This window comes from Symphalangus syndactylus, chromosome 4 (assembly GCF_028878055.3).
Source record: "Symphalangus syndactylus isolate Jambi chromosome 4, NHGRI_mSymSyn1-v2.1_pri, whole genome shotgun sequence".
NCBI lineage: Eukaryota > Metazoa > Chordata > Mammalia > Primates > Hylobatidae > Symphalangus > Symphalangus syndactylus.
The window spans coordinates 18,533,856-18,551,745 of record NC_072426.2 but is presented as its reverse complement, the minus strand read 5'-3'; the positions used below and the strand labels follow the sequence as shown (position 1 = coordinate 18,551,745).

Here is a 17,890-nt window from a genome sequence, read left to right as displayed (position 1 = left end):
GAAATGTTATTGTACTTAGCAATAAAATCCTCAAGAAGCACAAATAAGGTGTGAGTTTAATTCTGTAAAACATTTTCTGTTCCTATCCCAATTTGAACACTGCTAATCACTTTTTCTTCTCTAAAACAGTAAGACAGGAAAAGAGAAAGGTATCCCAATCCGGTCCATGAGGAGGTTAAAAATATATACAAGAAAACAACAATTAACAATTAACTATTGCTATTGTCCACATACATCAGGAAAATATTTCAACTTTTATCTAACTATCTATAGACAGACATTAAATACGAGGGATGCAACTGAGGTGAAGTCAACCTGCTTTGTCCAAAGAACCATGTTTTAAATCACAATCTTTTTTCAAATGAAGTAGTTTTATTATGTTACTGGAGCTACCATGGCCCCCAAGCCGTCATAAGAACCACTCTGGCCGGGCGCGGTGGCTCACGCTTGTAATCCCAGCACTTTGGGAGGCTGAGGTGGGCGGATCACGAGGTCAGGAGATTGAGACCACAGTGAAACCCTGTCTCTACTAAAAAAATACAAAAAATTAGCCGGGCGTGGTGGCGGGCGCCTGTAGTCCCAGCTACTTAGAGAGGTTGAGGCAGGAGAATGGCGTGAACCTGGGAGGCGGAGCTTGCAGTGAGCCGAGATTGCGCCACTGCACTCCAGCCTGGGCGACAGAGCGAGACTCCGTCTCAAAAAAAAAAAGAACCACTCCACAAGAATGTTCCTATACATGAAGTTAAAGAAGCATGTGTTGCATTACAAACAATTACCTAAACACTACTGTTTTTAAAATAACAACGGCAAACATATTTTATTAAATAACCCAACTTGGGTTGCTAATTTATACATAGAAGTCAGAGATAATTACTGATACATACCTTCTAATCTGAATGACTTTCCACCCCGAGTGGCAGAAATGGCCATTTCAACACTGTGAAATCGACTGAATAATCAACTGAATACACTACTTTCTTGTTCAAAGACTACCCATGGAGCAAATACACTATTTCCTCTCTCCACTACATCCACTTAAAAGATATGGTATAGAGAGAGGCTGGGCATGGTGGCTCATGCCTGTAATCCCAACACTTTGGGAGGCCGAGGTGGGCGGATCACGAGGTCAGGACATGAAGACCATCCTGGCTAACACGGTGAAACCTGTCTCTACTAAAAATACAAAAACTTATACGGGAGTGGTGGCGGGCGCCTGTAGTCCCAGCTACTCGGGAGGCTTGAGGCAGGAGAATGGTGTGAACCCGGGAGGCAGAGCTTGCAGTGACCTGAGATCGCGACACTGCACTCCAGCCTGGGCGACAGAGTGAGAATCTGTCTCAAAAATAAGTAAATAAATAAGTAAAAGATATGGTATAGAAAGCATCAAAGGGCAGAAAAGTGCTCTAGTCCTGGCTTTGCCAATGTTTAATTGTTTTAACTATGGGAAAGTCATTTAACCGTTTCAGTGCCCTTAATCAAAAGATAATACTATCCAGCCAACTTGTTTTGATAAACCAAAGTATTAATATGGGTGACCGCACAAATGCAAAATGTTATTATGGGGAGGGAGGGGAATACATCTATCTACCTTGATGCAGTTTAGTGAAACTTGAATGATTCTGTCTCCCTATGTTTTCCTAGATCTAAAATAAAATCTAAAGTTTATAGATTCAGTAGCATCAATAATTAAAATTATTCTAAAGAACAGCATTAGAAATTCTTAAGATTAAGTTCTCAGCATCAAAAGCAGCTATTAAAACTATGAAGCACATAGAAAGGAGTGGTAATAAAACAGGTAAATGCTGAAGGAAAGAGCTAGGATTAGGATAAAGAGAAAAAAAATGTGAACATGAGAAAATTTTCTTTGAAACATAAAAAAAAGGGGGAGGAATAAAAATAAAACAGGTTAGTAAAGAGCCAAAAGAGGATTTCTATTATTTACTCAAGGAGAAAAAGTAAATGTATTCCTATTGTCGACGACTTTATACCTCTGCAATTTCACTCATTAAATTAAACATATTTAATCTATGAAATAAAATAGAAACTGACTTTATTTTAAGGGTTCCAGCATCCCAGAGCCAAAAACAAATAGTGCCATCTGCCCCAGTAGAAGATAGATATCTCTTTGAGCCACTGCACAACGGTGAGAACTGAAAAGACAATCACAGAAAAAAAATCTTTACAAGAGTGACACAGTCAAAATAAAATCTACTTTTTGCCATACAAATAGCAACTAACAATAGCAGTTAGAAAATGGCAAGAATTTACCAAGGTTATGTTATTTAAAGTCCATATATTTATAAAGAAAGCAGACATACTCCTGTCTTCATTTTAGTTGGCCTTATATACTGGATTATAAAAGTGATTATAAAAGTAACTTCTTACAATTTAATAGCCAAAAGTGACTTCATTAAATTTATTTTACATTGTAACAACAACAAAAAAAATGTATAGGGATTAAGACAATTACCTGTAGTGATGTAATAGATGCACTATGGCCCTGAAGAACAGCCAAAGGTGCACAGGTTCGAAGACACCAGACTCGGATCATTTTATCACAACTTCCAGCTGCTATCATGGTATTCTCATAGTTTACAGCCATGTCTGATATTTCAGCAGCATGTCCTCTTAAGGTAGCTAATAACCTCCCATCATCTGTTGCCCATATTTTCACAAGACAGTCATCAGAACCCTTAAAGTAAGAATGCATATTAATAGAATTAACCCTATAAATTTTAATTTAAAATCTTAACACTGATAAATCTATCTGTTATGTCCACTTCTGAACAAGTATATTTTTAAATACCAAAAAGTGTTAAACATTTGTTAGCTTACACAAAGCTGTTTATTAAATTAAATCACTTAAAAAGAGCACTTGTGTACTCACCAGCAAATAAGAGAAGTGGGATACGATAATTAATATTTACCTTTGGTTCCCTATCTACTATCAAAGTACCCTCAATGTGGATTTCTGTAAAAGAATTTAAACTTCTGAATTAAAAAAAAAAAAAAATCATAGTTGCAAAACAAATGCAAGCTACAATGGTGAATAAGATTATCTATTTTGTTTTGTAATACAAAACTAAAAGTAGCTTGTTTAGGGCTTTTTCTCTCAGGAAGCTGTGAGTTTCCTATCACTGATCTTCAGCTAAAAACATGACATCATCTACAACCAGTTATCAGAAAAAAATTAATCTTATCTGTATGAAGTCAATAAAAATACATAATTACTTGTTTACTCTGCCATAGTAGTGTAAGTTCAGAAAGAAATTGTAAAGGATATGGAGTTTCCTACCAATACCTATATTTACAAATGAACATTCCCATTTTATATAGCCAAAATAGAGACAGAACATTCAGACTTTATTTTTATTTTTTATTATAATAATTTTTAATATATAAGAAAGTAGAAAGAATAGTGTTATTAATCTCCATATATCTACTTCCCAGATTCAAAACTTAATATTTTTGCCACATTTTCTAGTCTTTAACACAAGATTAAAAGAGAAAACACACACTCTTGCAAAATTACTGAATATTTTACAGGATACAGTTTTAATAAGGGTTCATGTTAGAATGCTTAACGACCTTCCAATCTAATTCTTAAAGAAACACCTTCATATCTGACATTAGAAAGAACTCAGAGGACCTACAGAGGCATATAATTCAGACAACTTTCTGCATCATAGTGACAATAAATATAGCATATAAATCATCATACTGACAATAAATATAACATAAATGTTTCCAAACAGAATATGTTAAATGCTATATCTTAAATCAGACTCTGCCAATGATACCTAAAACAACCCCCAATTAACTATAAAACCAGTTCCTCTGATTAAGCTTTGGAGTAAAATAAATGGGTTACTAACCACTATAAAGACTAGTAAAACTTAACATTGGTCAACTATCCATATTGTTGTCTAGTATTCTTATCACATACCCTTAACCTCACCTCAGGCTCTTCATCTATAAAATACGGAGGTTAAATTGGATGGTCTTTAAAGTTCCCTATACCTTTAAAATTAAGTGATTCATGCATTCATTTATCCCTTTGTCTTGTGACTATGTGACAACCACTAAAGATATAAGACTGAGATATAAAGACACAGTATTCTTGTCCTTGTGAAGCAAGACAGAAGAATGTAAATGTGATAACGTCCTATATATTATGTAGGACATATAAACACTTATATGTCCTAAGTGTTTAACCATTGTTAATCAGCAGAGATTCAAACAAGGAAACAGTCTACTTTTTCTGAGAGATGCAGAGGTACGGTGTGGAAAGGAACCCAGAAGCGGTGATGCTTGAACAGAGTCTCATGCAAGAAGACGCAATGTAATGTAACTTAGAGGACAGCCTCCAGGGTCAAATGTATGACTTTGGACACGTTACATATACTTCTTGTGCCTCAGATTTCTCACCTATGCCTACCTCACAGGATTGTCACAAAACTAAATGAGGGTGAAGAGATAAGACAGTGTCTGACACATGGTTACAGCTTTATCTTCTAACACTGCTTTTGCTGGTGACAGTATTCATATTCTTATTTTAATAATATTATTATTATTTTAAAAAGAGCATTCCATAATGCGACTACAAAGTATGGTCAAAAGCGTGAAAATGTGAAACAATGTGAGTAGTTCATAGAACTGCAAGCAGCCTGCAAGGTAATTTAAGAGTGTGAGGTGAAGGCATAAGGATGAAAAAGTAAAAAAAATCTGTGAAAGGCCTTTTATGGTTTACTAAGAAAAGTGGTGTGTAATGAGGGTCACTGAAGATATCAAACAGGTGAGTATCAGGATCATACTTGTGTTTTCTAAAGAGCATCCTGGCATCAGTGTGAATTAGGCTAGACAGAAAGTAGGAGACCAGCTGAAAGTTGTTAAAATAGTATGGTCAGGAGAGAATGAGTGGTAACACAAATTATTATAACAAAAAAGAATAATCAAAGACATGGTTATAACAGCTGTTTGGGGAATTAAAGGGATAAGGAGCACATCACTGATTATCTGTTGGAAGTGAAGGAAGAGCTGTAGCAGACTATGACTCCCAGAAAGCTGGTCTATACCACCACTTGGCACATGGGAAACACATTAGGGATTTGCTGAGTAAAAAAAATGCTTTAGGGCATTCATTCAAATTAAGTTTTCTAAATTTCACAAATTGAATCAATGTATTCACTACATTTGGTTATCTTCCCAAAACTGAAGCAGTATTTGGTTCTCACCTGCATTCAGTACAGAAAGAATTTTAAGTACACTACAGTAGGTAGACCATATAACAAAAGTAAAATCATGACATCATGTTACGCTTCACAATACCGATACAATTCATATCGTTCTTATGAATCTTTGAATAAGAGTGTGTTTTACATTCCACTATAAAGGTGCTTCACGTATTTTTCATGTTAACAAATAAAAACACCAGTCTTTTGACCAAAATGTCAGTTTTAATGAAAGCAGCAACGGTAATCTGTGACCTAAAATTAACCTCCAGCGACTTTCACCAATTAAAATATAACAGGAAGTCCTACTATATTCCTACTGGGCTTATCATTTAGTTATCTTACCAATTTAGTATTGCTTGATTAAGTTTGCTCTTTTTAGACAAGTGCTGAAAACAAACAAAAATGCATATTCTTCCCTGAGTGCATATTATCTCAATTAACCTTTCTTTTCTTCCATCAAATTGCCAGAGAGAGAAATTTTTGACCATCCTTTCACAAAAATCTCTCTCCATTATCCTCTTCCATGACCCAAAGAAGTTTGCTGCCCCTACCCCTAATTCCACCCCTCAGGACTCCTGGAAGATTTTCCAACAGAATTGTAAGCATTCTTAAGCAATTTCTACCTCATATATCATCACTTGTGATAATTAATTTACCTTTATGGAAATTTGAAACAAAAGATAATCTGAGCATAAATTCAACAAAACTCTTTTAAGATGACTATACAATATACAAGTACTCAAAAATAATTGACTAGAAGAACTGCAGAGGAAAAATTAAATGGATTGGGAAAAAATGTTTAAAGCACTATAAATGTGTTTTATTTTATTATTTATACATTTCCTTATTTACTTTGAGACAGTCTTGCTCTGTTACCCTGGCTGGAGTACAGTGGCGTGATCATGGCTCACTGTAACCTCCACCTCCCAGGTTCAAGTGGTTCTCATGCCTCAGCCTCCTGAGTAGCTGGGATTACAGATGTGCACCACTACATCCAGCTAATTTCTGTATCTTTACTACAGATGGGGTTTCGCCCTGGTGACCAGGATGGTCTCGAACTCCTGGCCTCAAGTAATCCACTCACCTTGGCCTCCCAAAGTGCTGAGATTACAGGCTATAAATGTGTTTTAAATAAATGACGAAGAATGAATTAAAAATAGATAAATATCATTATTTTAAAAAAGACCAAAATGTCTAACATAATTTGAATAGATACACTCTCTTTTCCATAAGCCTACCTCTAGTTCCACGAATGTTACTAAGATCAATAAGCCAAAGAGTAAGATATTATAGTCTTTTGGCCAAAGAAAAATAAAATGTTAAAACCAAGTTATGGATATTAAAAACAATGTTATGTAAATGGTGAAAAGGGGCAATGACATAAGATACACCTCTTCTAAGGTGTATGAAAGAAAAAGAAATAGGGAGAGATCATGTAACCTCAGCAAAAACAAAACAAAACAAATCTGAGGATTAAAAGTGAGAGGGAGAGGAGAAAAACAACCGAAAGAACTAAAAAAGTGAAGAAAGTTTGGAAATGCAGTGGAACAAAAGCAGTAAGAAAGGTGGAAAAATTCTGCAAGCAACAATTAAAGACCTGCTAAATTTAAATAGCATGATGTTAGAAATACCTCAACTGACATAGCTTTTTCAGCAAAGCTCCAATACCCAGGGGAAAACTAAGCAGTCATTTCTTTTCAGTAACATCTCAATGTTGCTGGGGATTGCTGCTCGGGCTAGGAATTGGCAAAGTAAGAAAACTTGAAAGTACAAAGTGTAAGTGAAAATAAGTGATTAAGCTGGAAATGTTTTACGTAAGAATGATAATTGAGTTTTACATGCCTGTTAAGAATTTGTATTTAACCTGCTGAGGTAGTCACTAGACAATCTGTAAGCAGACAAGACATGGTCACTATAGTATTTTAGCCAGATCCTGCTAGTGTCTATGTGAGTAATAGATCTGAAGCTACAAGAAGAGGCTTAGGTTAGAGATAGAGATCTGGCTGTTACCAGTTTATACCATAGTATTCAAAACAATGGCAGCAGATGAGATTGCCAAGGGAGACCACTTAGTGTAGATTTTTATCTAGAAAACTATGAACAGGTTTAAAGAAATCCATGGGGTGAGTACAAAATTTAAAATTGTTTTTTATGATTCATTTTAAAATCAAATTATTATGCTACTGTTTAATCACAAAGATAAGAGAGTGGTACATCACTTGTTTCATTTTTCTTTGTTTTTGTTTTGTTTTGTTTTTTTGAGACGAAGTCTTCCTCTGTCGCCCAGGCTGGAGTACTGTAGTGCAATCTCGGCTCACTGCAACCTCCACAGCCCAGGTCCAAGAGATTCTCCTGCCTCAGCCTCCCGAACAGCAGGAATTACAGGCGTCCGCCACCACACCCAGCTAATTTTTATATTTTTAGTAGACAGGGTTTCACCATGTTGGTCAGGTTGATCTCAAACTCCTGACCTCAAGTGATCCGTCTGCCTCATCTTTCCAAAGTGCTGGGATTATAGGCATGAGCCACCACACCAAGCCTCATTTTTCAATAATATAAAATGGTCATAATTACTGCAAAAGAGTGCTCATTAATATTATCATTTGTTTATATCTAACTTAGCATAAGCTGGAAAAATCTCAAGAAAATCTGTATAGCCTTTAGCTTATTTAAATCCCAAAACAAAATGAGACACCAAATTTACAGGGTTTTAAGTCAAGACAATCGTCATCAAAGGATGAAGCCAAGGAGGCTAAAAGAGTACATCTCTATACTTGAAAACACAACAGCATAGATATTATTTATAAGAAAGTGTGTTGAGAAAGGGAGGGAATTAAACAAAATTTACATTTTTCCAATCCTAAGAATTTGGCTTCAAGTACTCTAAAATTAGCTTAGTCTACTGCCACACCTGAAAACCACACATATTATGATAAAGAAATGTGCCTTACAAACAGTCAACACACTTCTGCACTTTAGGATGAAGGAAGAAAACGGCATCAGACATTTACTCTGTAACCACTGTTATTTCTTCTAGTACTTTTACAGTATGGAGGTAATGGTACCAATTACTTTTCCTTTCAGCATGCAGCTGGATTTCTTACTACAAGCAATTAGTATTTTTTCTGTATATCCAAAAAAAGTTCTGATTTTGTAAATCCCTTTAAAAACTTCAACATTCTTCAAAATAAAAAGTTTCAGAGGCAAGACTCAAATAAAAACAAATATAATCATACTTCCTAGACACCGCAGGCTCAGTTCCAGACCACCACAATTAAGCAAGTATTCCAACAAAGCAAATCACACAAATTTTTTGGTTTCTAAGTGCATGTAAGAGTTACGTTTACATTATGCTGCAGTGTATCAAGTGTGCAATAATAGCCTTATGTCTTAAAAAATGGGCATACATTAACTTAAAAATACTTTATTGCTAAAAAATGCTAATTATCTGAAACTTCAGCAAGTAGTAATATTTTTGCTGGTGGAGGGCTTTATCTTGATGTTGACAGCTGTTGGCTGATCAGGGTGGAGTTGCTGAAGGTTGGGGTAGCTGTGACTTCTTAAAATAAGACAACAATGAAGTCTGCTGCATCCATTGGACTCTTCCTTTCACAAGAGTTCTCTGCAGCATGGAATGCTATCTGACAGCATTTTACCCACAGTAGAACTTATTTCAAAATTGGAGTCAGCCCTCTCAAATCAAGCCACTGCTTTACCAACTGAGTTCATGTAATAGTCCACATCCTTTGTTTTCATTTCAACAATGTTCACAGCATCTTGACCAAGAGTAAATTCCATCTCAAGAAACTACTTTCTTTGCTCATCCATAAGAAGCAACTCCTCCCCCATTTAAGTTTAATCAAGATTGCAGCAATTCAGTCAGACCTTCAGGCTCCACTACTAATTTTAGTTCTCTTGCTATTGCAGTTAACTTCCTCCACTGAAGTCTTGAACCCCTGAAAGTCATCCACAGGGGATGCAATCAACTTCTTCCAAACTCCCGTTAATGTTGACATTCTGACCTCCTCCCAAGAATCACGAATGTTCTTAATGGCATCTAGAATGGCGACAATAATCGATTCTCAATTACAGGTGAAACAGGAGGTTTTCGATGTACTTTGGCCAGATCCATCAAATGAATTACTATCCATGACAGCTATAGCCATATGAAATGTATTTCTTAAATAAGACTTGAAAATCAGAATTACTCCTGATCCACAGGCTGCAGAATAAATGTATTGTCAGCAAGCATAAAAACAACACTAACCACCTTGTAAATTTCCATCAGAGTTCTTGGGTGACCAGGCATCTTGTTAATGAACAGTAGTATCTTGAAAGGAATCTTTTTTTTTCTGAGCAGTAGGTATCAACAGTGGGCTTAAAATATTCAGTAAACCACGCTATAAAAAGATATGCTGTCATCCAGACTTTGTTGTTCCCTTTACAGAGCACAAGCAAAGTAGTTTAGCATAATTCTTATGGCCCTAGAATTTAAAAAATGGTAAATAGACACTGGTTTCAACTTCAAGTCACTAGCTGCATCAGCCCTGAACAAAAGAGTCAGCCTGCTTTTTGAAGCTTTCAAGCCAGGCATTGACTTCTCTCTAATTATGAAAGTCCTAGATGATGTATTTTTCCAGTACACAGCTGTTTCACCTGTAATTGAGAATCTATTGTTTAGTGTAGCAACTTTCTTCAATGATCTTAGCTAGATCTTTTGGATAATTTGCGACAACTACTTCATCAGCACTTGCTGCTTCACCTTGCACTTTTATGTTATGGAGATGGCTTTTTTCCTTAAACCTCATGAGCCACCCTCTGCTAGCTCCAACTTTTCTTCTGTAGCTTCCTCATCTCTCAGCCTTCACAGAATTAGGAGTTAGGGTCTGGCTTTGGATTAGCCTTTAGCTTAAAAGAGTATTGTGGCTAGTTTTGATCTCCTATACAGACCACTTAAACTTCCTCCACATCAACAATGAGCTCTTTAACTTTCTCATCATTTGTATGCTCACTGGAGTAGCAAGTTTAATTTCCTTCAAGAACTTTTCCTTTACATTCACGACTTGGCTAACTCTTTCAACATGCATTCCGCACTCGCCTTAATCTTTTCTAGCTTTTGATTAAAGTGAGAGACCTGAGACTTTTCCTCTCACTTGAACACTAACAGGCCATTGTAGGGTTATTAATTGGATTAATTTCAATAGGCAGGCCCGAGAAGAGAAAAATGGGGAAGGGCCAGTTGGTGGAGCAATCAGAACACATGCAAGATTCATTAAGTTCGCCATCTTGTAAGGGTGCAGTTCATGGCACCCTAAAATGACTTACAATAGGAACATCAGAGATTATAGATCACCATAACGGTTATAATGAAAAAGCTTGAAATACTGTGAGAAGTATCGAAATGTGAAAGAGACAAGACTTGAGCATATGTTGTTAGAAAAATGGTGCTGACAGACTTGCTTTACTCAGGGTTTTCATAAACATACAATTTGTTAAAAATACAGTATTTGCAAAATGCAATAAAGGCACAATGAAATAGGGTATGTCTGTATTAGCATTTTTCATAAAGCCTAGGCAATGTCTAGTAACACATTTGACTCTAATGTTCTCACGAAGAAAAGTTCCACAGGTCTTTGTGATGTGGCTTTCTACTGTTAGGCACTTTGGTATTAAAATTCTCCTCAAAATCCAGAAAAAAATGGCCTACGTACTGCCATGAAAACTTCAAACAACTTCAGACACAGGGCCATGAATCACTTCAATTCGATGCAGAAACCAAACAGCACCTAAAGTCTATGCCCCCAAATTTTAATAATTTAATGAGTTTCCAGAGGTTAAGCTTCAAAAGGCCTAATTGAACTATTTATTTATTTAAAGAAAAGCTAAGTTTCAGAACAACTTGATAGAGGTCTTTCTGGCATGTCTTATTTACAGATACTCTGACTATATAAATGAAATACAGGCCTTTCTATGCAAGGCCAAGAAGTCAATTTAGGCCCAGATGTTGCAAAACTATGAGGTAGACAATTAGGACAATTCTGTTCAGTAATGAAGTAATTTAAAGGAAGCAGCATAAATGACAAGAAATGGTTGAATTTTTCTCTAAGTGAAATCACGCCCCAAAGAGTTAAAGAAATCAATGACTAACACTAACACTGAATGACTAACATTCTTTGAGTGTGCACGATGGCAACTAAGAAACAACTTGTCCAAATGCTGAAACTCCCTCTACTTATGAGATAGAAGAACTGGCTGAAATCAGTTGGAACCAAGATGGCCAACTGGAGTCTGCACAGAACAAGCTTGCTGACATCATAGCCTGACTATCTACCACATTTCATACTAACTACCCTAGAATTTGCACATGTGACCCATGAAGTAGCATAATGAGATAACTGTGCATGCCCAAGGACATTCCAGACCTCCCCTTTCCTTCCACCAAACACCTACTAATCTCAGAATTCACCCCTACTGAACCTCTAATAAAAATACTGCCTTGAAACCAGCATGAGGAGACAGATTTGAGCTTGACCCCTGAGTCTTCTTGGGAGTTGACTTTCAATATAAAGCTTTTCTTTTCTCAAAAACCCAGTGTCATAGTATTGGCTTCTAACACACTGGGCAGCAAGCCCTCTCTGCTCAATAACACAAGCAGAAAACTGTATACATTGGGAAACAGTTTACTTCTGTTCAGATAACCTGAGAAACCTTAAAATTAAAATATTGACCTGTGTACCTAAAAGACAGGCATCAATTATACAAAGATTACTACTTTGACATGAAAATAGAAGAAATTATGTGATTTTTTAACTAAAAATATCTTAGAGAATTTGACATTCCTTGAAAACCTACTGTTATCTGGCAGAGTCAACAAGGAGAATTTTAATTTCTCTTGAGGCTACTTTACAGCTTTTGAGTCAGAGATCTCATCTCTTATTGCCATTAGAATAAGCAGTAAAAATAAATGCCAAAAATGTCTATATTGTCATATTTACTACAATTTCATTTTCCTATTCAAGCTAAAAAGTAACCTGTTTTTCTAGCAAAACTAAAAATTGCGTACAATTTAAATTTGGTTCAATTTTTTTCTAGGTCATTTATTTTCTTTCTTACCAATCTATCAGACCTGTGTTTCATTTCCCTTACAAATCAGCCTAAACCTCAGGGTCAAACATTTCAACACATGTCTGATTTCATTCTTGACCCTTATTCATCTATACCACCAATGACCAACCCGGTGTCAATCTAACCATCACTTGCTCTGATACTGCTACCAGGATGCCAAGAAACATTACGGTAAGGAATATAAGCATACTAATTCCACAACACTACGAATTCATGAATCTTCTATTTACTGGGTAGGCTAAGCATAATCAGCAATCATTTTTCCTGTCTCTATTCAATACTCTTCTATTGCCAAGCTTTATCACTAATTTCTAGAATCCAGTCCCATTTCATAAACAAAACTCTCGCCAGATAGAACATTTCATATTGAAAAGTAGAAACTGTTAATTGTGGACCTAATAATTACCTTTCTAAAAAGTCCACACTGCTACTGTATACATCCCACCTCCTTAAAAATCAGTACATATCAATAATCTCCTCTCATATCTTCAAATTTGCTATCTTAGTAGTTTCTTCCTCTCAATCCAGTTTTCCTACAATTTATTGTCCTCTAAATTACCATACTCTGCCTCTTTTCCATTATTATCAGACATGCTAAATGCTCACTATTGCTTCTACACAACCTCCTATGCACTTAAAATAATTTTGAATTTCAAACATGCAAAAGTTTCAAGAACAGTACAAATGTTTCCCATATCTCCATTACCACCTTTCTTCCCTCCCTCTCTCTCCATATAACATACACACATAACTCCATTACCATTAATCTTTTTTCTGAACCATTTAAAAGCAAGGCTGGGCCAGGCGCGGTGGCTCACGCCAGTAATCCCAGCACTTTGGGAGGCCGAGGCAGGTGGATCATGAGGTCAGGATATCAAGACCATCCTGGCTAACGTGGTGAAACCCTGTCTCTACTAAAAATACAAAAAATTAGCCGGGTGTGGTGGTGGGCACCTGTAATCCCAGCTACTCGGGAGGCTGAGGCAGGAGAATGGCATGAACCTGGGAGGTGGAGCTTGCAAGTGAGTCGAGATGGCACCACTGCACTCCAGCCTAGGCAACAGAGCAAGCCTCCTATCTCAAAAAAAAAAAAAAAAAAAAAAAAAAAGCAAGGCTGCTGACTTCATACCCCATTACCTCTAAATATCACAGTGTATATTTTTCTAAAACAAGGATATTTCCCTATGTAAGTTGGGAAATCAATACCAGTAACACTACCAATAACAATACTGATAACATCCAAATCTACAGGCCCTATTTAAATTTTGTCAACAATGTTCTCTTTTCCTTTTTGGCCCACAATCCATATATATTATATTTAATTGGCATGTCTCATCAGGCTCCTTCAATTTGGAATACTTTCTCAGGCTTTCTCTTTCATGTCCTCAGCAGGTTATAAAGAATACAGGCCTTACAATCTGCAGGATGACCCAAAACCTAGGTCTGTCAATGTTTCTTCCTGACCAGATCCAGGTCATATTATCTTTTACAGGAATCCCACAAACAAGGAGCTGTGTTTTTCTCAGTGCATCACTTCTGAGAACACAATGTCAACACATCCCAGAGCTAGTGAAGTTAACATGGTTACATTAGTATTTTCAAGGTTTTTCCCCTGTAAATTTGCAATGTTTGCTCTGTATTGATTAGTATCTTTGGGGGATATATTGCAAGATCTTCAAACTAAGATCTTCTACTGGCCTCTATCTGCTAATTAAAAAAAATAGTAACAATCAGCCACATGAATACTTTGGAGAAGGGGATCCCAGGCAAAGTCCTAATACAAAGACTTTAAGCCACAAATGGGCTTTCCAAGTCTGAAATACAAGAGATCAGTGTAATTGAAGTACAGTAGCAGAGAGGAACTTATCTTACAGATATTTATATATATTTCCCCTAACAAATGCTAAGTTTTCTGCAAGAATGGACATTAGTCATTTTTATATCTCAAATTGCTTGATTCATTCATCATCTGTGGTATGCTGTATACATCAGATACTCTGCAAGGCACTACAGATCTAAAAAAATAACAATAACAAAGGCAAAGACAAAGCTCACAACTTAATAGGAAAACAGACATCTGCCATTGCAATGTAATAGGAAAATACAATGTATTAGAAGCACAAAGTTAAGTGGCAGTACTCCACATTCAGAATACAGACTAAAGTATCTTTTAATTGTCAAGTTTTTGAAAGTTTAGTTTATATTAAGTGTATTCAGTTTTTCAATTCCCAGTCCCTGTTCAGTGCACTGCAATTTCATTCCTATCCCCAATGCTAAAACAGAACATTTTTTGGTCTTAGTCTGTTGGAGCTGCTATAACAAAATACCTTAGACACTTGTTAATTTGTAAACAGAAAGTTATTACTCACAGTTCTGGAGGCTGGGAAGGCCAAGGCCAAAGTGCCAGTAGATGTGGTGTCTGGTAAAGGCTCTTTTTGTGCATCAAAGATAGTGCCTTCTAGCTGTGTCTTCACATGGCTCCCTTGAGCCTCTTTTGTAAGGGCACTAATCCCATTCACAAGGGCTCCATTCTTGAGGCCTCATCTCCTAAAGCCCTCACCTCTTAATACTACCACATTGGGAATTAGGTTTCAACATACTAATTTTGAGGGGACAGAAACATTCAGACCATAGCAGTCAACAAGTACCTTGACAAACCCAAAGGATATTTTTCAGTACTAATCTTACTTTAGGTTTCTGCCTTTCATGAAATTCTCATCTCCTGGCTTCTACGACACCATACTTCTTTTTTTTTCCCCTAGCCTCTCAGGCAGCTTCTCGGTCTCAATTATTGACTCTTCTTTTGTCTGCTTTAAAAGCTGAAGTTTCAGCCTTCTTACGTTAGATATATACAAGATAATGTATTCCATTTTCCAAGCTGAATGATTCCTAAACTAAATATTCTAACCTAAATCTCTGAGTTCCCACTGCCTACTGGGAATTTCTATTTGACTTTCCACATAGATATCTCAAAGTCAACATGTTTCACCTTCACAAACTTTTCCCCTTAAATTCCTACCACAGTAAATGACAGGACTTTCTAAATCACAGAAGTTAAAAATATGTCATCCTATACTCTTCCATCTCACTCCCTACATACAAATCAGTCTCTCGAGTCTTACAAATCCTATTTTTAATCTGTCAATTCCATCCCACTGTGACTGTTTAATCCCTGATTTCTTTTATAGATCATTGCCAGAAACTTTTTGCCAATTTCTATGTATATAGAGTTAGTTTGAATCCATCTTCTACAATAATGCCAAAGGAGTCAATGAAAAGAAAAATTCTACTCACTCTTCTAACCAAATCAATCATTAGCTCTCCACTGCCTTCAGAAAAGAAACCCACTATTGAGCAGGTCACAAAAGTATCTTGATTTTGTACCACACCAATATCTCTAGTTCTTTATGATGAGCCATATTTATTCTGTGCCATATCCATTAATACACAATTGCATGTTACATTCTCCCAAAGTCTGTAAATGCCTTTCCCTAAGTCTGCAATATCCAATTCAACTCCTAAATTATCAAGCTGTTACTTCTCTAGTAAATTTCCCTTACCATCTCCTACCACAAGGCTGGATTACGTATCTATCTCCAATGGTATCTCAGTATCTCGTATACCTTGTCAAGGTTTTATCACATTATAACAATATTGTTTGTTTACCATCTGTGAACTCTCCAAGAACAAATACTACTTTCAATTCTATATCCCAACTGCTTAAAACAGTGGCTGGTTCATAAAACTCTGAAGTTCATTAAAGGAATGCATAAACTCATTTTCTTTATTATACCATATTAATTAGAATCAGAGAGACATTTTACGTTTCTGAAAAGGGGGGAACTCTGCTTTTTATATGGTGTTCCATGTACTTTTGAGTGCCTTAGTTGTGAAAATTCATTAACTCTGCTTTTCTCTGTTAAATGTCACTTAAGGAAATGATTTTAAAACCAAGTAAAAAACATTAAAAGGCTAAAAGAGAATTAGGGAACAAAATCTGACTTGGCAATTATGCTATTTCCCTCCTTGGGTTTTTCTCATTAAAATAACTGGGAAAGCACCCATTCTTAAAATACTGTCGTACAAAATAATGATACATTTTCCTAATACAGAATTTCATTATCAATTACAATGATTTCCTTTTTAATTCTTGTATACCATTTATAAGTAAGATTTTATTTGGATAAAAAATAAAAGATAAAATTTACTTAAATCTATAAGTAGCAGCAGGAAAACCCTAATGACTGCTTACTATTTTGTTCAGTACTAATTCTATGCATTATTTCATGTAATCCCACAAAAATCCTATGTGGTTGGTAGTATTATCATCTACTCCCCTCTCTCTTTAGGAGATGAGAAAACTGGAGATTAAAGAGATGAGGTAATCTGTCAAAGTTTCACTAGTAGAAGTGGTAAAGCTGTGACTAAAAGCCCTTTGATTTCAAAGCTGATGCTTTTACCCACAGTACTGTATGCCTCCAGCTGTGCCTGTTCAGAAAGGACTCAAGAGAATTAATCCCTTGGAAAAAGCTTTCAAATATATATACACAAATATCTTAGAAATAAATCTGCAAGGTCTTAAAATACCAATTATATAAAAAGGAAATACTGGTTGGTCCATTACCAAATTGTTATCTCCAAAAATAATAACAGTATGTTCTCTCACAGGAGTGTTTCACTGGTCAATCATGATCTACTATCTTAAAGGCTGATTCTATCTGTTTTCAAAACTGATTTCCAAAGGACTAGTTAGTGTCTAGTCTGTGCCTAGTGAAATGCAAAAAACACTCAGCGCCCACTTTATTAACAAGTAATATGAATAGTGAACATATGTGTACCCTACCACCACTTGAAGTGAAAATAATAAAAATACAAGACTTTTTTTAAAAAACAGTGCCCTCATATCTTCGTATTTCTTATTATAAGGTAACATTCTGAAATCTGTAACTGCAAACCACCAGTAAAAAATTACAAATGAGACTGAATTTAGCACAATTAACAAATTCTATCACATTCTTAAAAAATAAACATCTTTAGACTTTTGGTAAGACCATATAAAATAGTACAGTGCTACTTTTCTTCCCTTAATTGATGTGCTTTCAACTAAAGAAATAACCAAAAAACAGCTTCCTCTTCGCATATTATTCCTGTTCTCTAAATCACATGCCCTTAAAAGAAAGAATCAAATGTCTAGAAAAGGATAGCAATTTTTTTCTGTACAGAGCCGGATAAATATTTTAGGCTTTGCAGGCCATATGTTCTCAGTCAAAACTACTCAACTCTGCTGTTGTAGTGCACAGGCAACCATAGACAATATATAAACAACTGAACATGCCTGTGTTTCAATAAAATTGCATTTATAAGAACAAGTGACAAACTGGGTTTGACACGCAGGCAGCAGCATGCTGAACCCTGGTTCAAAAAGCTCTTCCAAGTCTGTACCTACCAGACTCATGAGATAGCAAAAAGCACACTATTTCACTGCATTCTCCCTAAAAAAATTCCAGGAGATTATATGTCTAATTAATATC

The 17,890-nt window shown here is 36.0% G+C and overlaps 1 protein-coding gene across 2 annotated transcripts in view; it reads right to left on the bottom strand.

Annotated features, from left to right (window-relative positions):
* The window catches only part of PHIP (pleckstrin homology domain interacting protein), a 137,859-nt gene that overhangs the window by 82,150 nt on the left and 37,819 nt on the right, over positions 1-17,890 (bottom strand). For both annotated transcript variants that reach the window (XM_055274198.2, XM_055274199.2), the window contains exons 8-9: positions 2,471-2,692; positions 2,050-2,150 (exon numbers count right to left, since the gene is read on the bottom strand). In XM_055274198.2, the coding sequence (XP_055130173.1) occupies positions 2,050-2,150; positions 2,471-2,692 (323 nt within the window). The remainder of the gene's footprint in view (positions 1-2,049; positions 2,151-2,470; positions 2,693-17,890) is intronic.